The 20,696-nt window shown below is 41.1% G+C and overlaps 1 protein-coding gene and 1 long non-coding RNA gene across 10 annotated transcripts in view; one reads left to right on the forward strand and one right to left on the reverse strand.

Moving 5' to 3' along the window:
- The window catches only part of LOC309664984, a 152,702-nt gene extending 138,684 nt beyond the window's left edge, over positions 1–14,018 (forward strand). The window contains exons 3-5 of one of the 4 annotated variants that reach the window (XR_014266115.1): positions 1,528–1,694; positions 5,880–6,025; positions 11,057–14,018. This is a non-coding gene — a long non-coding RNA (uncharacterized lncRNA). Of the gene's footprint in view, positions 1–1,527; positions 1,695–5,879; positions 6,026–8,992; positions 9,293–11,056 lie in introns of those variants that run through there. The other 3 variants (XR_014266116.1, XR_014266117.1, XR_014266118.1) reach the window with 3 other exon arrangements.
- The window catches only part of PIP5K1B (phosphatidylinositol-4-phosphate 5-kinase type 1 beta), a 330,783-nt gene that overhangs the window by 27,229 nt on the left and 282,858 nt on the right, over positions 1–20,696 (reverse strand). For all 6 annotated transcript variants that reach the window (XM_082471008.1, XM_082471013.1, XM_082471012.1 and 3 more), the window contains one exon: positions 1,607–1,724. In XM_082471008.1, the coding sequence (XP_082327134.1) occupies positions 1,607–1,724 (118 nt within the window). The remainder of the gene's footprint in view (positions 1–1,606; positions 1,725–20,696) is intronic.

Consider the following 20,696-nt stretch of genomic DNA (forward strand, 5'->3'; position numbering starts at 1 on the left):
GCTTTGGGCTGAGGAGTAGCAATTTGGGACTGCTGTCCTGCAGAGTACCCTTGAGGAGATACAGTGCGAGGCTAGGGGATACGGGGAAGCAGAGGATGGGGGCGTGGAGATGTGCTGCTGTAGACACACACCGAGTGGTGCGGATGCCCAAGGTCGAGCCTGCACATGGAGAGTGATGGAGAGTGCTGGCTCAGGCTCGGCAAAGCTTTCAAAAGTAGAAAACTCTGAATCAGCACCTCCCCGTTTCACGAGACTTTGTGCAGGTGGAAAGGGCGTGGAGAACGAGCGTGAGATGTACTTTGTAAGGAAGATACTCAGTCTCCTCTTTTGCAGTGCAGACCATCGGGGTATCTTTCTAGGCCTCACCTAACAATTCAGTTAAGCCTCCACAGACAACTTGAGGCGCACTAAAGGGTGTTCCCGTACGTGATCACTCGTGATCCTCCAAGCAGCCTTGTGAGGTAGGGAGGGCAGGTGTTAGTTCCCTCCTTTGGCCAATAAGGACACAGAGTGTGGCCAGAGCTGCGCCAGGTCCTCGCTCAAAACCCGCTGACCCCCACCTTTAGCAGGAGTTAACATAAATCTTTAAGTCACAGGGTCTGGAGATAAGAAAGGAAGTTACAGGGAGAGACAGACAAAAAAATCAGATGGAACCAGCAGGGACCAAGATGGCGACAAATCTGACCTCCGACAGACCCTGAGTCTCACTATACACTGATTTTACTACATTAGCGAACTAAACGATACACCTACTGGTGGCCACGACCGGAAATGAAGGACCAAAAAAGGATAAAAAGACAGTGGCACCCCACTCCCTCGAAAAGCCCTGCGCCTTCCCAGGTGGACTAATGCACATGCCTCCCCATCATTAGCCTCTCTCCTCCTCTCTTTTGTCTTTACTCTTTAAAATGAAATCCTTTTCACCACGTGGGTGAGAAGTTGATCTGTGAAGTAAGTTCTCGCTTCTCCAGTTTTTGGCCATTGAATAAAGCTTGTGCTGCATTGATCTCAGCTTCATTATTTGGCTACACGAACCCGAATGGAAAAAGAACGTTTCCCAGCTGAGGCAGAGGGCCTTAGCCAAGCTAGGGCCTGGGCACAGTCCATATGACTTAATTCGGTAACGAGAAGTTTCTGCCCAGATCACACAGCTGGTGACAACTGAGGGAGGGGGTGAGTCAAGATCATTTGACACTGAATTCAGGTTCTTCTCATAACCTGGTTCTGTGCCTCTTAGGCTACCAATTTATCAAGGGAGTAAGCCCAAGGCGAAGAAGATTCACACACAAGTGGAGTCAAAGAAGACATTACTCCGTGGGCAGTGACACTGAGGCGCCCCACTTGGCTTTAACAGTAGGGGATTTTTTCTCATCACACACAGTGATTTAGGATTTTATGCTAGATACTCTTCTGTGCGCTGTTCTACAGGAACTGTGGGACGACACGGCTTGTGAAAAGACACACCATTTGTAGAAGTGACGGGGTGCTATTATTTCCTTTAAAACCCAAGCATGTCTGATCTTACAGAACTTGTTCTTGTGTGAGCCATGGCCCAGGCCCATCTGGAAACCAGGAGGGGAAGGGGAAGAAACCAGAAATTACTTACTAAATAGACATCGAGCACGGAGGCATCGTCATCCTGCATTTCCAGAGCATTTGGCTCAGAAGCCAAGTAGATGGTCCCCTCTTCCAAGGTAAAGGTTGAACTGGAAGGTAACCCTTTACTGGAAAAATAAAGAAGAATGATGAGCATGTGGCCTTCAGAACAAAATCCAAGGACTTCTCCAAAGTGGTGACTGAGGTGGGAAAGCTTTGGGGCAAGAAAACAAATTTAGGGCATTTGAAGGAAATATGGTTATACCTAGAGAGATGCTCACTTGAGTTTAAAGGATTTGGCTTTACTGACAGTGCCTTTTCCCTGTCTACTTCAGCGCGTGAGACACTTCACACTTCTGCGAGGTGATCTGTGGGCTCCACGCCTTGTGAGGGTGGACTGCTGGGAATTTAGAGGCCCACCAGTCATCTCTGACTCTGAATAGTTACTTCTCACTGTTTAAATTCTTCTCTCAACAGTACTGATGCTCTGCTAGTTTATAGAAGATAACCTTATGCCTCATTAGCAGTGATGCTTTCTTTCTATTGTTTTTTCCTTTTTCTTTTTGGCATGAAAGGTTCAATTACATCCATGGTCCTCAAAGGAGCATGGGGGGCTGGTGAAAGCCCAACCTCCTGGGCTTGTAGGATTGAAGGAAGGATTGAAGGAAGGTACAATCTTTCCCCCACTGAAATAAAAATTATTTATGTTTTTAATCTGTGAAAATTTCCACGTGATGGTTTTGCAGGAACAACATATCTACAAGCAATGGTGGAAGAGTGTGATGTTGATATTAGAAGAGGTGGGCTAGGGGGCTGGCGGTCGGCCACGTGGGACAAACCTGGCAGCGGGCACTAGGGCTGAGAGCCCGAGTGTAGAAGACTGGCCTCCTCGCTCACCTCCCCATAACCAGGGCTGCCGCCCCTTGGGGCTGAGCTCTGAGCTCACCCCATTGAAAACTCTCCATCTAAGTCATCCTCTGAGCTTCTGTCTGAGCTTCCCAGCTGGACAGGCGACTATTGAGGACTATCGTCCTCCCCTAGTCTGGGGACTACACATACCTCTACTTCTGTACATATTTACCTAGTAACTGAAGATACATGAAACAGAAATTCTGAGGTTTTCAATACTAAAAAAAATTGTCAAAAGAATTGTACGGATCTTATTAAATCAGGTTCGTTTATATAACATATAATGCAAAATTGTAAGAATCCAGACTAGTAGTAAGAGGAAAGAGAAGGGGGGATCTCCCATAGGTCTTCCATTTGGTGATATTTGAGAATGTGGAAATTCAGAGATGAAAGCCACTTCACCTTGGCTTGACATATTTTCTCTTTAAGCTCTGGACACAGATAAAAAGTCCTCTTGCTTTTCAAAAATCCAAGATGGGTTATACAATGTGGGAAACAGAGTCTGTTTTGATTGATTTTAAAGAGCAGAGTGAATGTGGCCTTTTTCCATCGAGCTGATGACTTTATATTGTAAACCTTCACAGATTTCTTGGGTTAAATAAACCATCAGGTTTCAAGGGATGCTGTTTGGAGAGGCACTGTGTGGTAATGAACATTGCTCAGGTTATTTTCTGGATCAAGAGCAAGGATGCAGTGATGGGCTTTAATTGGCTTTTGCCTTTTAACTGCTAAGATGCCACTCACTAATCCCGTGTGTAGAGAACAGTCCTGCCTGGTTAAGCCTTATGAGACAGATGAATGCTTTATCTACTTAAACATCAAAGCAAGAAACAAAGTGGTCGGAAAATATGTATGGTTCACATTTTATACAATTAAAAAAATCTCTAATGTCTTCTGGGTTATTTTGTAAACATATAATTTATTTGATGAGGTTCAAATCTAAGTTTACCTCTTTTTGTCTGAGTTTTTCCTTATGATTTTTAATTATTTCCATCCTAAGATTAAGGGTATAACCAAGAATATTCTAGAAGAGCTTTTTCTTTTTAAATTTAATTTTTTAATAGCACCACATGTAGTATAAAATACAGCAAAAAGTAATCCTTCTCTTTTTCTTGTCCTTTTGTGATCCAGAGTTCACCTCCCTAGGAGTAAATCCATTTTGCAAGTATTTTTCAATCTAATATTTGTTTTATTTTTGGAAACGATGAGTGAGCCACTAGCATGGTTAAGACTAAATTAAAATAGAAAAAAAAATTAGAGTATTCTTTGGGGTTTAATAGGTACATTTATCGATTCTTTTAGCTAAGATGTAATATGATTACAGAAAAAAATACCAGATTTCCTCAGTAGCATATGACCAAATTTGATAAAATCAAACAAGCATATTTAAAAAAAAAAACAAACCTCCTGTTATTTACACTGTTTCTCACATGTATTCGAATAATTCCTATCTTAGTAAGCAGAATATCCTGAGCATCCTTAAATTGGGGGGACAAAAATGAGGCTCATAGGAACTTATATCCAGATTATATAAAGAACACTTGCAGTAAAAAAAACAAAAAGGCAAATAACCCAATTAAAAATGGGCAAAGGATCTGAATAGACATTTCTCCAAAAAAGATATACAAATGGCCAATAAACCCATGGAAAGATGCTCAACATCATTAGTCATTAGGGGGATGCAAATCAAAACCACAATGAGATACCACTTCACACCCACTAGGCCGGCTATAATAAAAAAGACAGATGATAATGTGTTGGGGTGGATGTGGAGAAGTGAGAGCCCTCTTACGTTGCTGATGGGCACATAAAATGATGCAGCTACTTTGGAAAACAGTTTGGTGTATCTTCAAAACCATATGACCCAACAACTCCACTCCTTGGTATATATGTAAGGAAAATGAAAATATATGCCTACACAAAAACTTGAACATGAATGTTCACAGCAGCATTACTCATAATAGCCAACATGTGGAAATAATCCAAATGTCCACCAACTGATGAATGGATAAACAATTCATACAATGGAATATTATTTTGCAATAAAAAATAACAAAGTACTGATATACGCAACAACATGTGTGGATTGTGAAAACATGGTAAGTGAAAGAAGCTGGTCATAAAGGACCACATGTTGTATGATTCCATTTAGGTGAAAGGTACAGAAGAGGCAAATCTATGAGACAGAAGGAGGTTAGTGGTTGCCAGGGGCAGGGGTGAGGGGGCAATAGGGATTGACTACTATTGGGTGTGGGGTTTCTTTTTAAAGCATTGAAAACATTCTAAATTTAGATTCTGGTAACAGTTACACAACTTTGTGAATATACTAAACCCACAAAACCGTATACTTTAAATGGGTGAATTTTGTAGTATGTGAAATATGTCTTAATAAAGTTTTAAAAAAGTTTCATAAGGTACCTAAGGGTCATGATTCTTTTTTTATATTGAAGAATAGTTGTTTTACAATGTTGTACCAATCTCTGCTGTACAGCGAAGTGACTCAGTTATACACATATACACATTCTTTTTTATATTCTTTTCCATTATGGTTTATCACAGGATATTGAATATAGTTCCCTGTGCTATATATTAGGACCTTGTTGTTTATCCATTCTAAATGTAATAGTTTGCATCTACCAACCCCAAACTCCCAGTCCATCCCTCTCCCTCCCCACTCCCCTTTGGCAACCACAAGTCTGTTCTCTATGTCTATGAGTCTGTTTCTGTTTGGTAGATAAGTTCACTTCTGTCATATTTTAGATTCCACATATAAGCGATATCATATGATATTTGTCTTTGTCTGACTTACTTCATTTAGTATGATAATCTCTAGGTCCATCCATATTGCTGCAAATAGCATTATTTCATTCTTTTTATGGCTCAGTAATATTGCATTGTGTGTGTGTATACATACATACATAATACACACATCTTTTTTATCCATTCATCTGTCAGTGGTTGCTTCCATGTCCTGGCTATTGTAAATAGTGCTGCTATGAACATTGTGTTGCATGCATCTTTTCAAATTGAGTTTTTGTCTTTTCTGGATATATGCCCAGGAGAGGGACTGCTGAATCATATGTACCACATAACTATTTTTAGCTTTTTAAAGAACCTCCATACTGCTCTCCATAGTGGCTGCACCAACTTAGATTCCCACCAACTGCTCTCCATAGTGGCTGCACCAATGTATATTCCCACCAAGGGTCATGATTCTAAACTTGATCTCTCAGTACATAGTATTAGAAATATCAGAAATTTGATGGAATAGATATTTTTAGGTTACATACATTTTAGAATTATCTGTTAAATTATCTGTTAAACCCCCGATTTATTTGCTGGTCATTCAGAAAACATCTTCATTTTCCTAATAGAGAAAAAAATTCTAGTTGACCTGACATGAGAGAGTTGGGCTCTGCGATTTCAAGGCCTGAGGTGGAGAGATGCTGCGTGCAGGCTGGGGAAGCCTGGGGACCATCTGCAGTGTCACAGGGCCAGTGCTGCTGAAGTATGAGCAGAGGTAAGGGGACCTTTATCCTGGAGGATGCTTTGCCTAGAAGATGCAAATTGCTGGCCCACAGACCCAGTCTGGCTGGGAGAAGTGTGTTTTGGGCCCAAGGAGATTTTTTTTAATTTGAATGATTGCTAAATTAAGAAACAGGAAATTCCTACCAAACCCAGTTTTCCACAGCTTCTTATGAGAAACGAGAAGAGCAGGCAACTCTGAGCCCACATTTCTGAGTAGCGGTGAGGTTGCGGCATGTCCTTTCTGGTTCCCCAGGGTCCCCACTGCTCTCTTCGGCGTCACACCTGGCCTCTTCTACCCATTTGCATCACCTCTGCCTGGCCCCTCTGTGTATATGTCAGCCCAACATCCCTACTTCACTGATGAGGGGACTAAGGCCCGGGGAGGCACAGTAACTTGCCCAAGGTCACACTGCAGTTGAATAGAGCTAGGATATAAACTTTGTTTCCCAATTAAACACGTTTTCTATGGTCATCTGTGATGAAATTTTAGAAATTTGCCACTGCAGAAATTGAGGGAGCTGAGGCCAATGTACCTAGGAGCTTGAAAATCATCATATAAACCAGCAAAAACAAATGCAGGATTTGATGCTTGATGTGAGCTGTGGAGATCTTTTGTTTGAGAAGAGTTATGATGGCCAGAAAGGTTTGAGGAAAAGTCAGTAGGTAAAATATGCTTTATAAGCCACATATCTATCTTTCTCAAAAAGTTACCATATGAGCCAGCAATCTCATTTCTGGGTATATATCCCAAAGAACGGAAAACAGGGTCTCAGATATTTGTTCCCCCAGTTTTATGGGCTGGATTGTGTGCCTCCCCCAACCCTCCATTTATATCTTGAACTCTTAACCCCCAGTACTTCAGAATGTGTCTGTATTTGGACATAGGCTCTTTAAAGAGGTGATTAAGGTTAAGTGAGATCACTGGGGTGGCTCTAATCCAATATGACTGGTGTCCTTATAAGAAGGGGAGGAGATTAGGACACAGACAAACAGAGAAAAGACCATGTGAAGATAGTGGGAGAAGACGGCCGTCTACAAGTCAAGGAGAGAGGCCTCAGAGTAAACCGACCTTGCTGACAGAGTGATCTCAGACCTCTAGCCTCCAGAGCTGTGAGAAAATACATTTCTGTTGTTCAAGCCACTCAGTCTGTGGTACTTTGTTATGGTAACCCTAAAACTAATATACCCATATTCACAGCAGCATTTTTCACAGTAGCCTATAGGTGGTATCATTCCACTTACTTCCTCATGTAAGTAAGTCAAATTCATAGAGGTAAGAAAGTAGAAGGGTGGTTGCCAGGGGCTGAGGGGAGGGGGGAAATGGGGAGTTGTTTAATGGGTGTAGAGTTTCAGTTTTGCAAGATGAAAAGGTTCTGGAGATTGGTTGCACAACAATGTGAATGTACTTAACACTGTTGAACTGTACACTTAAAAATGGTTAAGATGGTAAATTTTAAGTTACGTGTATTTTACCACAGTTAAAAACAATTAATATTCATTATTAAAAATAATGAATATCTAATAGTTCACAAGAACAACAAAGCTATTTAAGCTTCCAATGTTTTAATACTTAAAACAAAATGACATATAAATATATAGCTCTATATAAATAGGCATTTATAAGTCCCATTAAATGCACTCAGAATAATCTGACATTAAATAGCAAAAGCTATATAACCAATTGATTAATCTTTTAAAAATATTTGTTATCTTCATTATTCAGTATGTACTGAGTGAGATCAGAGTACAGAACTGCCATTTTACTTCCTTAAAAATCTTAGATTAGGTCCTACCTACTGCCCAAGAAAGAATGAGAATACACTTTAGGGAAACGGATACCTGAGCGGATAAGGCATTACAGGCAGAGCATGAACTTTGGAATCAGATGACTGGCTTTGAATTCTGGCTCTTCCTCTTAGCTGTGTGTGTGATACTGGATGAGTTTCTTAACCCCTCTGAACTCCAGTTTCCCGCATGTAAAATGAGAATAATAATACCAAACATGCAGGGTTGTTGGAGTGATGAGTGATAACGAACGTACAACACAAACAGCCATTGCTGCACATTGTATTCTAGGTGCCAGGATGCAGCAGAGATTAAAATAAACAGAGATCTCTGCCTCATGGAACTTACATAGCATTGAGGAGAACAGATAATGAGAAAAATTCTTAAAATACATATTATGTTGGTCAAAAGCACGAAGGAGAAAAATAAAGCACAGAAGGAAGAGAAGTGAGTGAGTGGCATAGACCATTTCCAAGCAGCACACTTTCTGGGCTCTGCCATTGGAGTTTTCGGGGTCTCAGGCATGAGTCAGACACTAGGGGACACACCCAGGTCTCCTATACTCCATGGGACACACTAGCAAGCTCTCCGAAGCCCCACTGAAGCCCCTTTCCCTGGGCTGGGACAGGCACCCACACTCCCTGACAGCTCTCTCCAAAGATCACACTCGAACTGCCAACTCTTCTTGGCTTCTCTAACGTCTTTTAGGGACTGGAGGTGGTGGTCAGCTAACGGTTTTTGACCACTTCCTTTGCATGTCCTTCAGTCTCACACCTTGCTTTTGTTCTGGGTCTCTGGTGAAACTGATAGTAAAAATATTTCATTTTAACATTCCGTTATGTTATTTTTAGCAAAGAGGTTAGTAAAGGTTATACATGAAAATGCTTCACATAAGGACATAAAGTATTATCTGGGCTTTAAGAACCTTTATACTATATTTTGAATGTGTATGTGTATGTCATTGCTACTTAAAAAATTAATGAAGAGCAATTATTAAAAGAATAGGGAGGTAATGTAAGAATAAACCATCCAACCTAAATAAATGCATCCCTCGCCGACAGCAAATTCCTCCTTCTTTGAAGATGTCCCAAGTAGAAAGGTAAGATATGTTCTAAAAGAGATTTTCGGGACTTCCCTGGTGGCGCAGTGGTTAAGAATCCGCCTGCCAATGCAGGGGACATGGGTTCAATCTCTGGTCCGGGAAGATCCCACATGCCATGGAGCAACTAAGCCTGTGGGCCACAACTACTGAGCCTGTGCTCTACAGCCCGTGAGCCACAACTACTGAGCCCATGTGCCACAACTACTGAAGCCCACGTGCCTAGAGCCCGTGCTCCGCAACGAGAAGCCACCACAATGAGAAGCCCACACACCTCAACGAAGAGTAGCCCCCGCTCGCCGCAACTAGATAAAGCCCACGCACAGCAACAAAGACCCAACGCAGCCAAAAATAAATAAATTTTTTTAAAAAAGGGATTTTCACTTAAATGTTTATGTCACTGATCAATTTCATGTTCATTTCTCTTCTGTTCTGACATTGGGAAATATTCTTGCTATTGCCCTGTTTTCTTACTCACTGTTGATTTCCTGGGCACAAGCCTATTTGGAATCAATTTCTAATTTCGCTGGCTGAGAGTTTTCCAGATTCCGTTTTAGGGGTCACTTATAAGTGAGAGAATCTCTCTTGGGTAGAATGCCTTCAAAACCCAGCGATCCAGTCAGAGGGCCTGCCGTTCCTCAGCCTTGCAGCTTGGGAAGATTCATGTCTAGAAGCAATTTTACGTGAATGGGTTTAAAAGTCTGGCTGGCTGCCTGGGTTCTGCACCATCAAGTTTTGCCACAGTTCCCTCAATTGAGACTGTCTGAGGGCTAATTGCACCTAATTTGCAACAAGGCGCTCAGGAAACCGTTAAACTATCTAGTTCTGTTCCTCCCTTGTAAAAGCAGAGGAACTGCCAATATTCTTCAGCTGCTCTGTGCTCTGGTCTCTGCACACATCACAAACTTGTCACAGGTAAGAGTAGTACAAGGAGGGGGAATTTTATGTCCTCCTAGCTCCCTCCGGGAGCTGACATTAATGGTTCTCTGATGCCACGCAGGCTTCTCTGTCATTTACAAAAATGCTCCTTTCTGTTACCAGCAACATTAGTTTGGCTTCATTGGAGAGCATTAGCCTGGCTGGACTGCTGAAAACAGACATCAGTAATTTTACAGCCTGGAACACTCTGATTTCTGTTTGCAGACCTAATGAGTGTTTTATAGCTAATTCTCGTGAGGGCATTTGCTCAGAGAACATATGGTTTTTGTCTTTTAAAAGCACAGTTTCTGTCTTTTGAAAGTCATCCTCTCACTGCCTTAATTTCTTTTTTGTCAAAGTAATATCATAATATATCATACAATACAGATGACTTTTGATGAAATAAACAACCTCCTGCTCCCACCTGCACCCCAGTCATCTCCCCAAAGGCGGCACCTTTCACCATTTCTCTTTTTAGCCCTTCTGGTGGTTCCCTTCATATCTTTTGATGAATCAGGGAATAAAATATATTCTCAACCCAAGGCAGCATCTATTGATTCAATATAAAGGATGTTTGCCTACCCCTACTTCGTACTTCCTCCCAACATTTGCTATTTATATTTTATTTATTGTGTAACTGTAAATCATATACCTAATAACCTTTTCTAGTCCATCAACCACAAACCATATATCTTTAATTTCCCATATTATTTAATCTTTGTCCCTGCTTTCCTCTCTCATTTTGTATTAGATAGATACACCTTAAAAAGATCTTTAAAAATCTTTACTTTGTCTTGGCTATTCATACTTATATTCCTTTATTCTTATCTTGTAGCTATAGCCAATTTTTCCTGCTTTGTCCATGGATTGATTCTAAAATTAGGAAATCAATACATAGAGTTTATATTATTATGACTATGTAAATGTTGTTAATGCCTGGCCAACAGTGTGTTAGGGTTACATTTCCCTCTCTGGATTCAAAATCACGATTGCTGGGCCATGCAAAGAAAAATGTTCCCACCATCAAGGTTAACTGGAATCTCTGTTTTTTTTTTTTTTTTTTTTAAACTTTTGCTCAAATTCCTACCACGTTTTAGTCTGCTTCATGGTTGGAGGTTTTTGCCCTTTAGAAATGGACTGAATGCCATGGGGGTAAAACCTAGGGAGCCGCTGGACTAAGTGTGGAGGCCTGAGTACAAGCCCTGCTTCTCCGATTATTAGTTACAACGCTGGGCAAGTCATGACCCTGAGGTCCTGGTTCCTCCGCTGAAAGTGAGAATGGCAGTCCCCATCCAGCCCACCTCCCAGGGCCATCAAGAGGACCAAGTCAGAACATGCAAGCGAAAGAAAGGCAGACAGAGGGTAATGCTCTTCTGTACAAACTACCGGGAGTATCACTATGACTTCTACGTCCGGGACTCTGCTTGTTTCCTGGGGGTGGGGGGAGGGGGTGTTTGTTTGAGGAGGTCTGCTGGCATAGACAGATTTATCATAACACTTTGGAAAGAATTCTTTTTCTGCTAGTCTAAGTTTAGCTACCGGAACATTGACTGGTGATAACAAATGCGGACGGGAAAGCTCTCCTTGCAGAGAAAACCGACAAGTATAGCCTAGTCTCACTTAAAGGCTGCAAATACTTGTTCAGTCCTAGAGACACACTCTGCATATGGGCAGGTCCACCCCAGCATGACTCAGGCACTTCTGATGTGATGATCAAGCCAAGGCCACGTGCCCCTCTTGGAATAGCTCACCTCTGGCTGGGGTGGCTTGGGGTTGCAGGCTGCTCGAGGGTCTGCAGTTCTGAAGCCCTGGCACTGGGGCGCCTATTTGCAGCTGGGATAGTGTTGGCCGGCAGTAAGTCTCATGCCTGTGCCAGGATGAGCATCTCCTTCATGCCAAGCTCCCTGGTTGAGTGTACGGGCACATCTGCAAGACCCCCCCCTCCTACCCCCGCCCCTCCCGCCAAGTATGGACCCAGAGAACTGGGAAGACCTTGGCCATGGTCACTGCACCCAGAATGCTTTACCACCCACCTTCCTAACCTACCCTGCCAGACAGGAGGCTTTCAGAAGGATCTGATGCTTTCTTTCTGTCTTCTCTCCTTTTCAGCCACTTCCACGCTTTCCCACTATTGGCTGTTTTTAGACAAGGAGGCTGCCTGTTTCTAACGAAGGCAAGCAGAGCGGCAGGCTCTCTCTCTGGAACTGAGCAATGGCTGCCTTATGGGTCTAACACTTGGGTTTAACCCTCGTCTCTCCCTGCGTAAGTGACACCTGAGGCACGAAGACTGCTGTAGACAGAGCACGAAGAGTAGCACTTTGAACTGGCAGGCAGAGAGAGAAGCAAACAGTGTGCTGCCAGGTCTATTAGTTTTGGGGACCGGAAGCCACAGCTGCTGAGAGAGCCGGCAGCAACTGAGCTCCTGCCACCAGCAGCTTCAGAAGCAAGCAGAGGAAGGAGGTCAGGGCCCTCCCTTTGAGGAAAACGTGTGTACGTGTGTGGGTGGTGGCTGGAGGGAGAATGCTTTCAAAAAGGAACCCCCATCCAAGTTCAGGGAACTTTTCCACCATATATCTCTAGGAGATTTATTTTTCTTTTCAACATCCTCCCACACACATTTGGGACGAAGTGAGAGAGTGGCATGGACATATATACACTACCAAATGTAAAACAGATAACTAGTGGGAAGCAGCCGCATAGCACAGGGAGATCAGCTCGGTGCTTTGTGACCACCTAGAGGGGTGGGATAGGGAGGGTGGGAGGGAGACGCAAGAGGGAGGAGATATGGGGATATATGTATATGTCTAGCTGATTCACTTTGTTATAAAGCAGAAACTAACACACCATTGTAAAGCAATTATACTCCAATAAAGATATTTTAAAAAAAATAAAGCTAGCAGTCCTCATTGACGGTGATGTTTATACTGTGATGACTGCATTACAGACATTATTTCATTTAATCATCAAAGATCCCCCTGATAGGATGGCCAAAAAAGCACATGAAAAGATGCTCAACATCACTAATCATTAGAGAAATGCAAATCAAAACTACAAAGAGGTATCACCTTACACCGGTCATTATGGCCATCATCAGAAAATCTACAAACAATAAATGCTGGAGAGGGTGTAGAGAAAAGGGAACCCTTCTACACTGTTGGTGGGAATGTAAATTGGTACAGCCACTATGGAGAACAGTATGAGGTTCCTTAATAAACTAAAACTAGAACTACTACCAAATGACCCAGCAATCCCAGTCCTGAGCGTATACCTGGAGAAAACCGTACTTTGAAAAGATACATGCACCCCAGTTTTTCATTGCATCACTATTTACAATAGCCAGGACATGGAAGCAACCTAAATGTCCATCAACAGAGGAATGGATAAAGAAGATGTGGTACATATATACAATGGAATATTAGCCATAAAAAAGAACAAAATAATGCCATTTGCAGCAACAAGGATGGATTGTCATACTGAGTGAGGTAAGGCAGACAGAGAAAGACAAATGCCACATGATATCACTTATATGTGGAATCTAAAAAAAAAAAAAGGTACAAATAAACTTATTTACAAAACAGAAGTAGAGTCTTGGATGTAGAAAACAAACTTATGGTTACCAGGGGGATAAGGCTGGGGTAGGGATACATTGGGAGACTGGGATTGACATATACACAGTACTATATATAAAATAGATAACTAATAAGAACCTACTGTACAGCACAGGGAACTCTACTCAGTACTCTGTAATGGTCTATATGGGAAAAGAATCTAAAAAAAAAGAAGAGTGGCTATATGTGTATGTATAACTGATTCACTTTGCTGTACACCTGAAACTAACACGACACTGTAAATCAACTATACTCCAATAAAAATTAAAAAAAAAAAGATCGCCCTGTTAGGTAGGGTCTCTTCCTATTTATTTTGTACATGTGAGTTTTAAGGCTAATGTGTCTAACCACAGTTAATAAATGGTGGCACTGGATTTGAACCCAGGCCTGACTCTGGAGCAATGCCACACATATTCCCTCAAGTGTCCAACCACTGCAAAAAATTCACCCTTTGCTGTGTTCCTAAGATATCCCCAGCAACAATGGTTCAATTATATAAAAGAAAAAAGGACATATATAAATCTGTTTCCAAATGACAAATCTATTACTATAAATAAGTCTTGATTATCTGACTTAAGACAGGCAGGAATAGATATTAAAGAACAGCAAGAGGAACTTTGATACCCCCATACACAAAAATTAATTTGAGATGGATCATAGACAAAATGTGAAAGCTAAAACTATCAAGCTTCCAGAAGAAAACAAAGGGGGATGTCTCCTTGACCTTGGGGGGTCATGACTAGGAAGGGACAGAAGGGAACTTCTGGTATGATGGGAATATTCTTTATCTTGATCTGGGTGATGGTTACTGGAGTGTACACATTTTTGTCAAAATTTATGAAACTATACACTTAAAATTTGTGCATTTTACTATACACAAATTATATTTCAACAGTGAACTGTCTGCATCAAAAAACAGTATCTGCTTTTCTACTCACAAAACTATGTCATCCATTCAAATGTATACTGAGTGCCTACTTCATCCAGGTACTGTGCTAAAAGTGAAAAATAAGTTGGTAAACAGTTCTCACATGGCTGAGTCACTGGCTTAAGGAGCTTTCAAAAAAGTTGGTGAGATGATAAATGTTAAAAAGAGGAAAATGACTATATATATATCATCATCATCAAATATAAAAATGCAAACACCCTCAGATAAGTGGCATGCACTGAAAACAGTACTCTAGCTAGAGAAAAGCACCACAAAGGCAACAGGAGTTGGGACCTTTTAAATCACAGGGGACCCATGGTATGTGGAAGAATAAGCTAGAACAAGAGGCAGGGTAGCTGACTTCTGGTACTAACTTGGCACTAAGTGTGGTGTGTGCTGTATTTGGGTAAGCCATTTAACTGCCCTGAGCCCTGGTTTCCTCCTTTGTAAAAATCAGGGCTTTGAACTTGGAGAGGTCCTTCCAGCTTTCAAAAGCTTTGATCCTTAGCCTAGTTGGCCCTCTTTCAACTTCCCCAGAAAACCAAGTCTGAGGTCAGAGCAGCCTATAAGGAATACAGTATGCTGAAATGGAAATGCCCGTGCTGTGTAAGCCAATGGAACCAATAAGGGTTTAAGATAAACTGAACAAATAATTCCGAACCACAGCACCCTTACCCCCTACACTGTACCTCAATGACATGACTCCCACGGATGGTGGTTTGTAGTCAGAAACTCTGCAATCTCTTTACACTTGCTTCCTAGCACGACTGGGGAAAAAGATTCCAGAAAAAAGAAATCCTTATTCAGAGAGACGGTGCTATAGGTTAAACTGTATCCCCCTAAAAGTTGTATGTTGACAACTTAGCCCTCAGTACCCCAGAATGTGACCTTATTTGGGAATAGGGTCATTGCAGATGTAATTAGTTAAGATGAGGTCACACTGGAGTAGGGTGGGCCCTACTGCAGTATGACTGGTGTTGTTATGAAAAGGGGATATTTGAACACAGACATGCACCCAGGGAGAATGCCATGTAACGATAAAGGCAGAGACCAGGTGATGCCTCTGTAAGCCAAGGAATGCCAAAGACTGCCAGGAAATCACCAGAAGCCAGGTGACAAGCATGAGGCAGATTCATCCCCACCGTCCTCAGAAGGAAGCAGCACTGTCAACGTCTCAGACTCCCGGCGTCCTGAACAGCGAGACAAGCCACCCGGTGTGTGGTACTTTGTTATGGCCACCCTAGCAAACTAGTACACGTGGTACAAATGCTTAAAGGAAAACCCTGCCTTGGCCAGCGGGCTGGCTCACTAACTTTCCCTTCCTTTCCTTAGCCCATAACACCAGTAAACTTAACCTTCAGGAAATTTATAATTTAGGTACCTGAATAAAGTACTATTCCTTTTCTTTGCTAAACACTACATTTCCTGTTATTAAAAAGTAAGGCACTCCAGTAAAATCTCCCAAACATTTGTTGAGCCTACCAGGAATATTTAGATAGTGTTTGTGCCTTAGCTTTCGGACTCCATTCAGGTCCTCCTCATGTCAACGTGCTAAACATGCTCAGGGTGGAAATGACCACCTCAGCACGTAAGTGGCATCATTTACTCAAAATCCAAATTACTATCAAGTCTGCAGAAGCTGCTGGAAAAAAATAATACGAGAACAGATTACAAGGCAGCTTTGCTCACACAGATGTACACTGTAATTATCACTGTTCAGGGCTATCAGAAAACCATTAGCAGAATTGATTTTTAGTGGGCCTGCTAGCTTCAAAGAGGTGCATAATGACATGAAGGTTTCTCACATGTGGCCGGGCCAATGCCAAACTAATTATAAGCTCTGACTTGAATAATCGGAAAATGTCACAGAAACTACTGGTCTCTGCTGGACAGGTCAACACCCTGTCTGGAGTCATTAGGAACATAAGCAGTTTAAGGAGAGAGAAATCGAACAGAGCCCTAGTTTGCAAAGGATGGGAGGTGGCTGGCTGAGATGGGTGGGGAGGTATAGAGTATTGGCATCTCTGAGAAGAACTGGGACTTGTTCTGGCTTCCAAATCATGGCTCAGCTTTAATTATCTCTCGCAGTGGTCCTTTTATACACCAAAACCCTTCTTTTAAGTTAAGGAATAAAACTAGGTGCTTTAGAATCAAAAGTCAGGACACCCCATTAGCTTCAGTAGTGGTTCTCATACAACCATGCACTAGAATTCACAGGCTCAGGAAGCTGAATTTTTACCAACTTGCTGTTTCTGAAGCAGGTGGTTCTAGAACCTGTAGTTTAAGAAATACTGCCTTATATACACAGGAAGAAAAATACTGCATGATCTCATTTACATGAGGAGATTTCAGGTGCTCTCACCACACACACACACACACACACACACACACACACACAAACTTCCAGTTATAAGATAAAATAAGTCCTGGGGATGGAATGGACAGCACGGTGACTGTAGTAAACAATACTGTATTGTATGTCTGAAAGTTGCAGAGAGAGTAGATCTTAAAAACAAACAAAATCAAACCAAACCAACTAAAACAGACACAAAACATAGTCTCTACCTTTAAGAGTCCATAATCTAGTGAAGAAACAAGCTAACTTTGAGTAAATAAAACCAATTCCTAGTCTCAAAAAAAAAAAAAAGTAACTATGTGAGGAGATGGATATATTAATCAGCTTGACTACAGTAACCATTTCACTATGCATAGCAACTCCTCATGTTGTACACCTTAAACATATGCCATTTTTATTAAAAATATATACTGTAAAAATAAGAGTTCTGGAGGAGAACAGTTTGTAATAACCTATGCAAAATAAGAACAGGAAATATAATAAGTTCCAAATATATTCAGCATGATAAAACTTTGATGAATTGCATATGTATTATTTCCTATGTAATTTTTGGGAAACTAGTATTTTAGAGAAATGGTCATAGGCATTCAAATGAATGTATCAGGTTGTCATAAATAAACACTAAAATCTAAAAAAAGAAAAAGAAAAAAGAAATACTGGCTTAACAGAATGGTAAGGCAGTGGGACATGCAGTCCAGACATGGTGTGGTATGCGTCTATGAATGACTAAGGACCAGAATGGCCCATCCTGGGGAGCCTGGCAAAGCATGAGGAAGATGTTGGTCACTGCTGACAGGCCTTGCCCATGCCTTCGAGGTTCAACGCTGGCTCTGCTCTGCAGCTGGTGTTGAGAGAGCCTGGAAGGGTTGGCGTCCAGCTCTGTAGGCTGGACCTGGCTGGTGTTCAGGAGCTCTGAATACCATGGACTTTACTGGGGTCAGATATGTAGCCATTTACCAGGTGTCACGCTCAAGAAATCCTACCTTCCAGAAAAAACACATAAGTCATCTAATAAATGATTAGGCACTTTGTAAAACACCATAAAAAAGGCTACCCATTATTTTACACTGTTCACATACCTGACTCTTTGATATGTGTAAATGTGCTTAGCAATCTGTAAATACAAATATTAATGTTTAAAAGTTGTCACAGAAATTACACCCTTTCCCATGTATTCTACCTACTCTGGAGAAGTCTAAATTATCCATTTTTGGAGTTTGATTTAAGCTATTAATTTTGGATAATGCCTATCTTTCATATGCATGTCTATATCCTATTAATGTGAAATTTCTCAATGGCTATTAATAAAAATGTTCTCAAAGTATTTACCATTTAGAGGCCTCCACAGCATTTCCTTAGATGACGTAGTTATATGACATGTGAGCTGATTTAGGAAGAGGCCCCTGAAAGCTTTGCTTCTCCCCTCGTGGTTTCCCCTTCTAACCAGTGTTACTTGGCTGCCACTTAGGCAGTTACTCCATCTCTCTGAGATTGTTCTTTATCCATATGATAACTTTCCTTGTTTATCACAAGGCTGACGTGAGTAATTTATATGCAAGTGTCTCCCATGCTTCTTGCCCTTGGAACGTCCTGTTCTCCAATAAAGCTGGAGGTGCCTGAATTTACCTCCTCATTGTCCCTTTGTCTCTAGCAATATAACAGCATTTGTGAGGATTCAGTGAGGTAACTCTTATAAAGTCTGGCGCTTGTGTTGAATACATTCTAGCTGCTTATTAATATTATCACTGAAGATAATTATAATAGACATTTTATGGACTTCAGTGGCATATAAGGAGTGGTGTACTGGGAAGTGTTTAACAACTAGAATTTTGGGAAAAAATGTCTGTGTGTATATATGTTTATTATAAATTTTACTGGCAAAGAATGTGTAGCACACAATATACAAAAAATAATAAAACATGCAATAGTCTTTACTGTCAATTCCATATAACCAATTGATTATCATTGAATGCTTTTGTTGATTTTGGTAGAACTGCTGCATCCACAGCCAACTTATGATTGCAATAGATGACTGTGTAGTTCTAACATGATGTTGGTTGGTATTTTCCTTTACATTAATAAGACAAAAATAAAATAAAGACACGTGTCAGAACTTCACTCATTTGTCAATGATATGAGCTACTTTTCTGATGAGTGGAAAAATAGTTTTCAAATAATGGAAAATTACTTCCTCAATTTTTTATGCTATTGACAATGCAATGGCTATAGATATGACACTCTTTGAAGGTTTAAAAAGAGATGATTAACAAAACAATAAATCTAGCCCTGACTTAGAGCGCTTGACAATTGCTGTGGAATAAATACTTCTGCTTCAGTATACCAATGTGATGTCGCTGAATGAGGAGCTGGAATGGAAGGCACCATAGAAGACTACCTAGCATTCCCATGATACAGATCCAGTGTACATAAACAACCTCAAGGGCAAATAACAGTAGGTATATAGTGAAGTAATTAGGAAGGGATGACTTTTGAGTATTACCTTTTGAAAAATATAACTCATTTAGTTGTTAGTTTATGTAATTTAATTTCTAATAATGGCTGTGCTTAACAACTGGCTTGCAAAATTTCACAGTTGACTCTCAAGAGCCAGAAGGAGCGGGCTCCAGCACACTGCTGGACAAACGCTAAAGGAAAACCTTAGGAGACATTTTGGACACAATCTATTGGAGTTGCTGCTTCCATCGGAATCACTATGGCTGCTGGCAAAATGTTACCAGTCAAGCTTTGTGACCACCTAGAGGGGTGGGATAGGGAGGGTGGGAGGAAGACGCAAGAGGGAGGAGATATGGGGATATATGTATACATATAGCTGATCCACTTTGTTATACAGCAGAAACTAACACACCATTGTAAAGCAATTATATTCCAATAAAGATGTTAAAAAAAAATGTTACCAGTCAGTGAACAATAGAGCCTGGTGGGATTCCAGAATAATCAAATCTATACATCCATATGTAATTTCTTAATCAACAGACATTAAAAATACAATTGCATGAACATTTCAACTTTGAAGAGTGAGAGCCTACTTCTTTTAGTTCTACAAACTGAGAGCTAGAAAAGAGTGTATACCTTCTTGTAGGGAAGATAATATATATTTAGGGAATAAAATCTACAACATTTGGATGAACAAAAGTTCATCTATCTTGGTATTAATGACCTACTTTGTTTAACCAACACTTTTCTTCACATTGCAGGAAAGATGATCTCAGATGATCCCCTTGATGCAATATTGCCTGTGTAGGACAATTTCCTACTAATTGCCAGGAACAACCAAACACCAGCGGTAATCGTCAAAGCGTAGGCCAGTCCTGTTCCAAGTACATAATGAATAAGCATCTAAAAGACTTGACATACTATCTGGTCTTGACAACCTATAATTAACCCCGGCTATAATTCTAGATGGCACAGAGTTTCAGTGAAAAACAATTTCAGGGAAAATAAATGCTCCTTTAAGTAAATTTAGACTTCACCAAGCAATGATTTTAGAAAGTCAGCCTCATCCCTCATAATATTTAAGAAAGGATCAATGGAAAGGTCACTGGATTAAGAGTTGAAGGACCTAGATTCTGCTCTTGATTCTGCTACTACCTATCTTGTGCGCTGAGTGATGCTGAATAAGTAATGTCACCTCCATTTACCTTAGTTTCCTAATTTTTATTTTTATTTATTTATTTTTTAAAAAATATTTATTTATTTTTGTCTGCATTGGGTCTTCGTTGCTGTATGCAGGCTTTCTCTAGTTGCGGCGAGTGGGGGCTATTCTTCTCTGTGGTGCGTGGGCTTCTCATTGCGGTGGCTTCTCTTGTTGCGGAGCACGGGCTCTAGGTGCACGGGCTTCAGTAGTTGTGGCTCATGGGCTCTAGAGCGCAGGCTCAGTAGTTGTGGCGCACGGGCTTAGCTGGTCCGTGGCATGTGGGATCTTCCTGCACCAGGGATTGAACCAGTGTC

The sequence above is a fragment of the Balaenoptera physalus genome (assembly GCF_965194825.1).
Source record: "Balaenoptera physalus genome assembly, chromosome: 7".
Classification (NCBI taxonomy): Eukaryota; Metazoa; Chordata; class Mammalia; order Artiodactyla; family Balaenopteridae; genus Balaenoptera; species Balaenoptera physalus.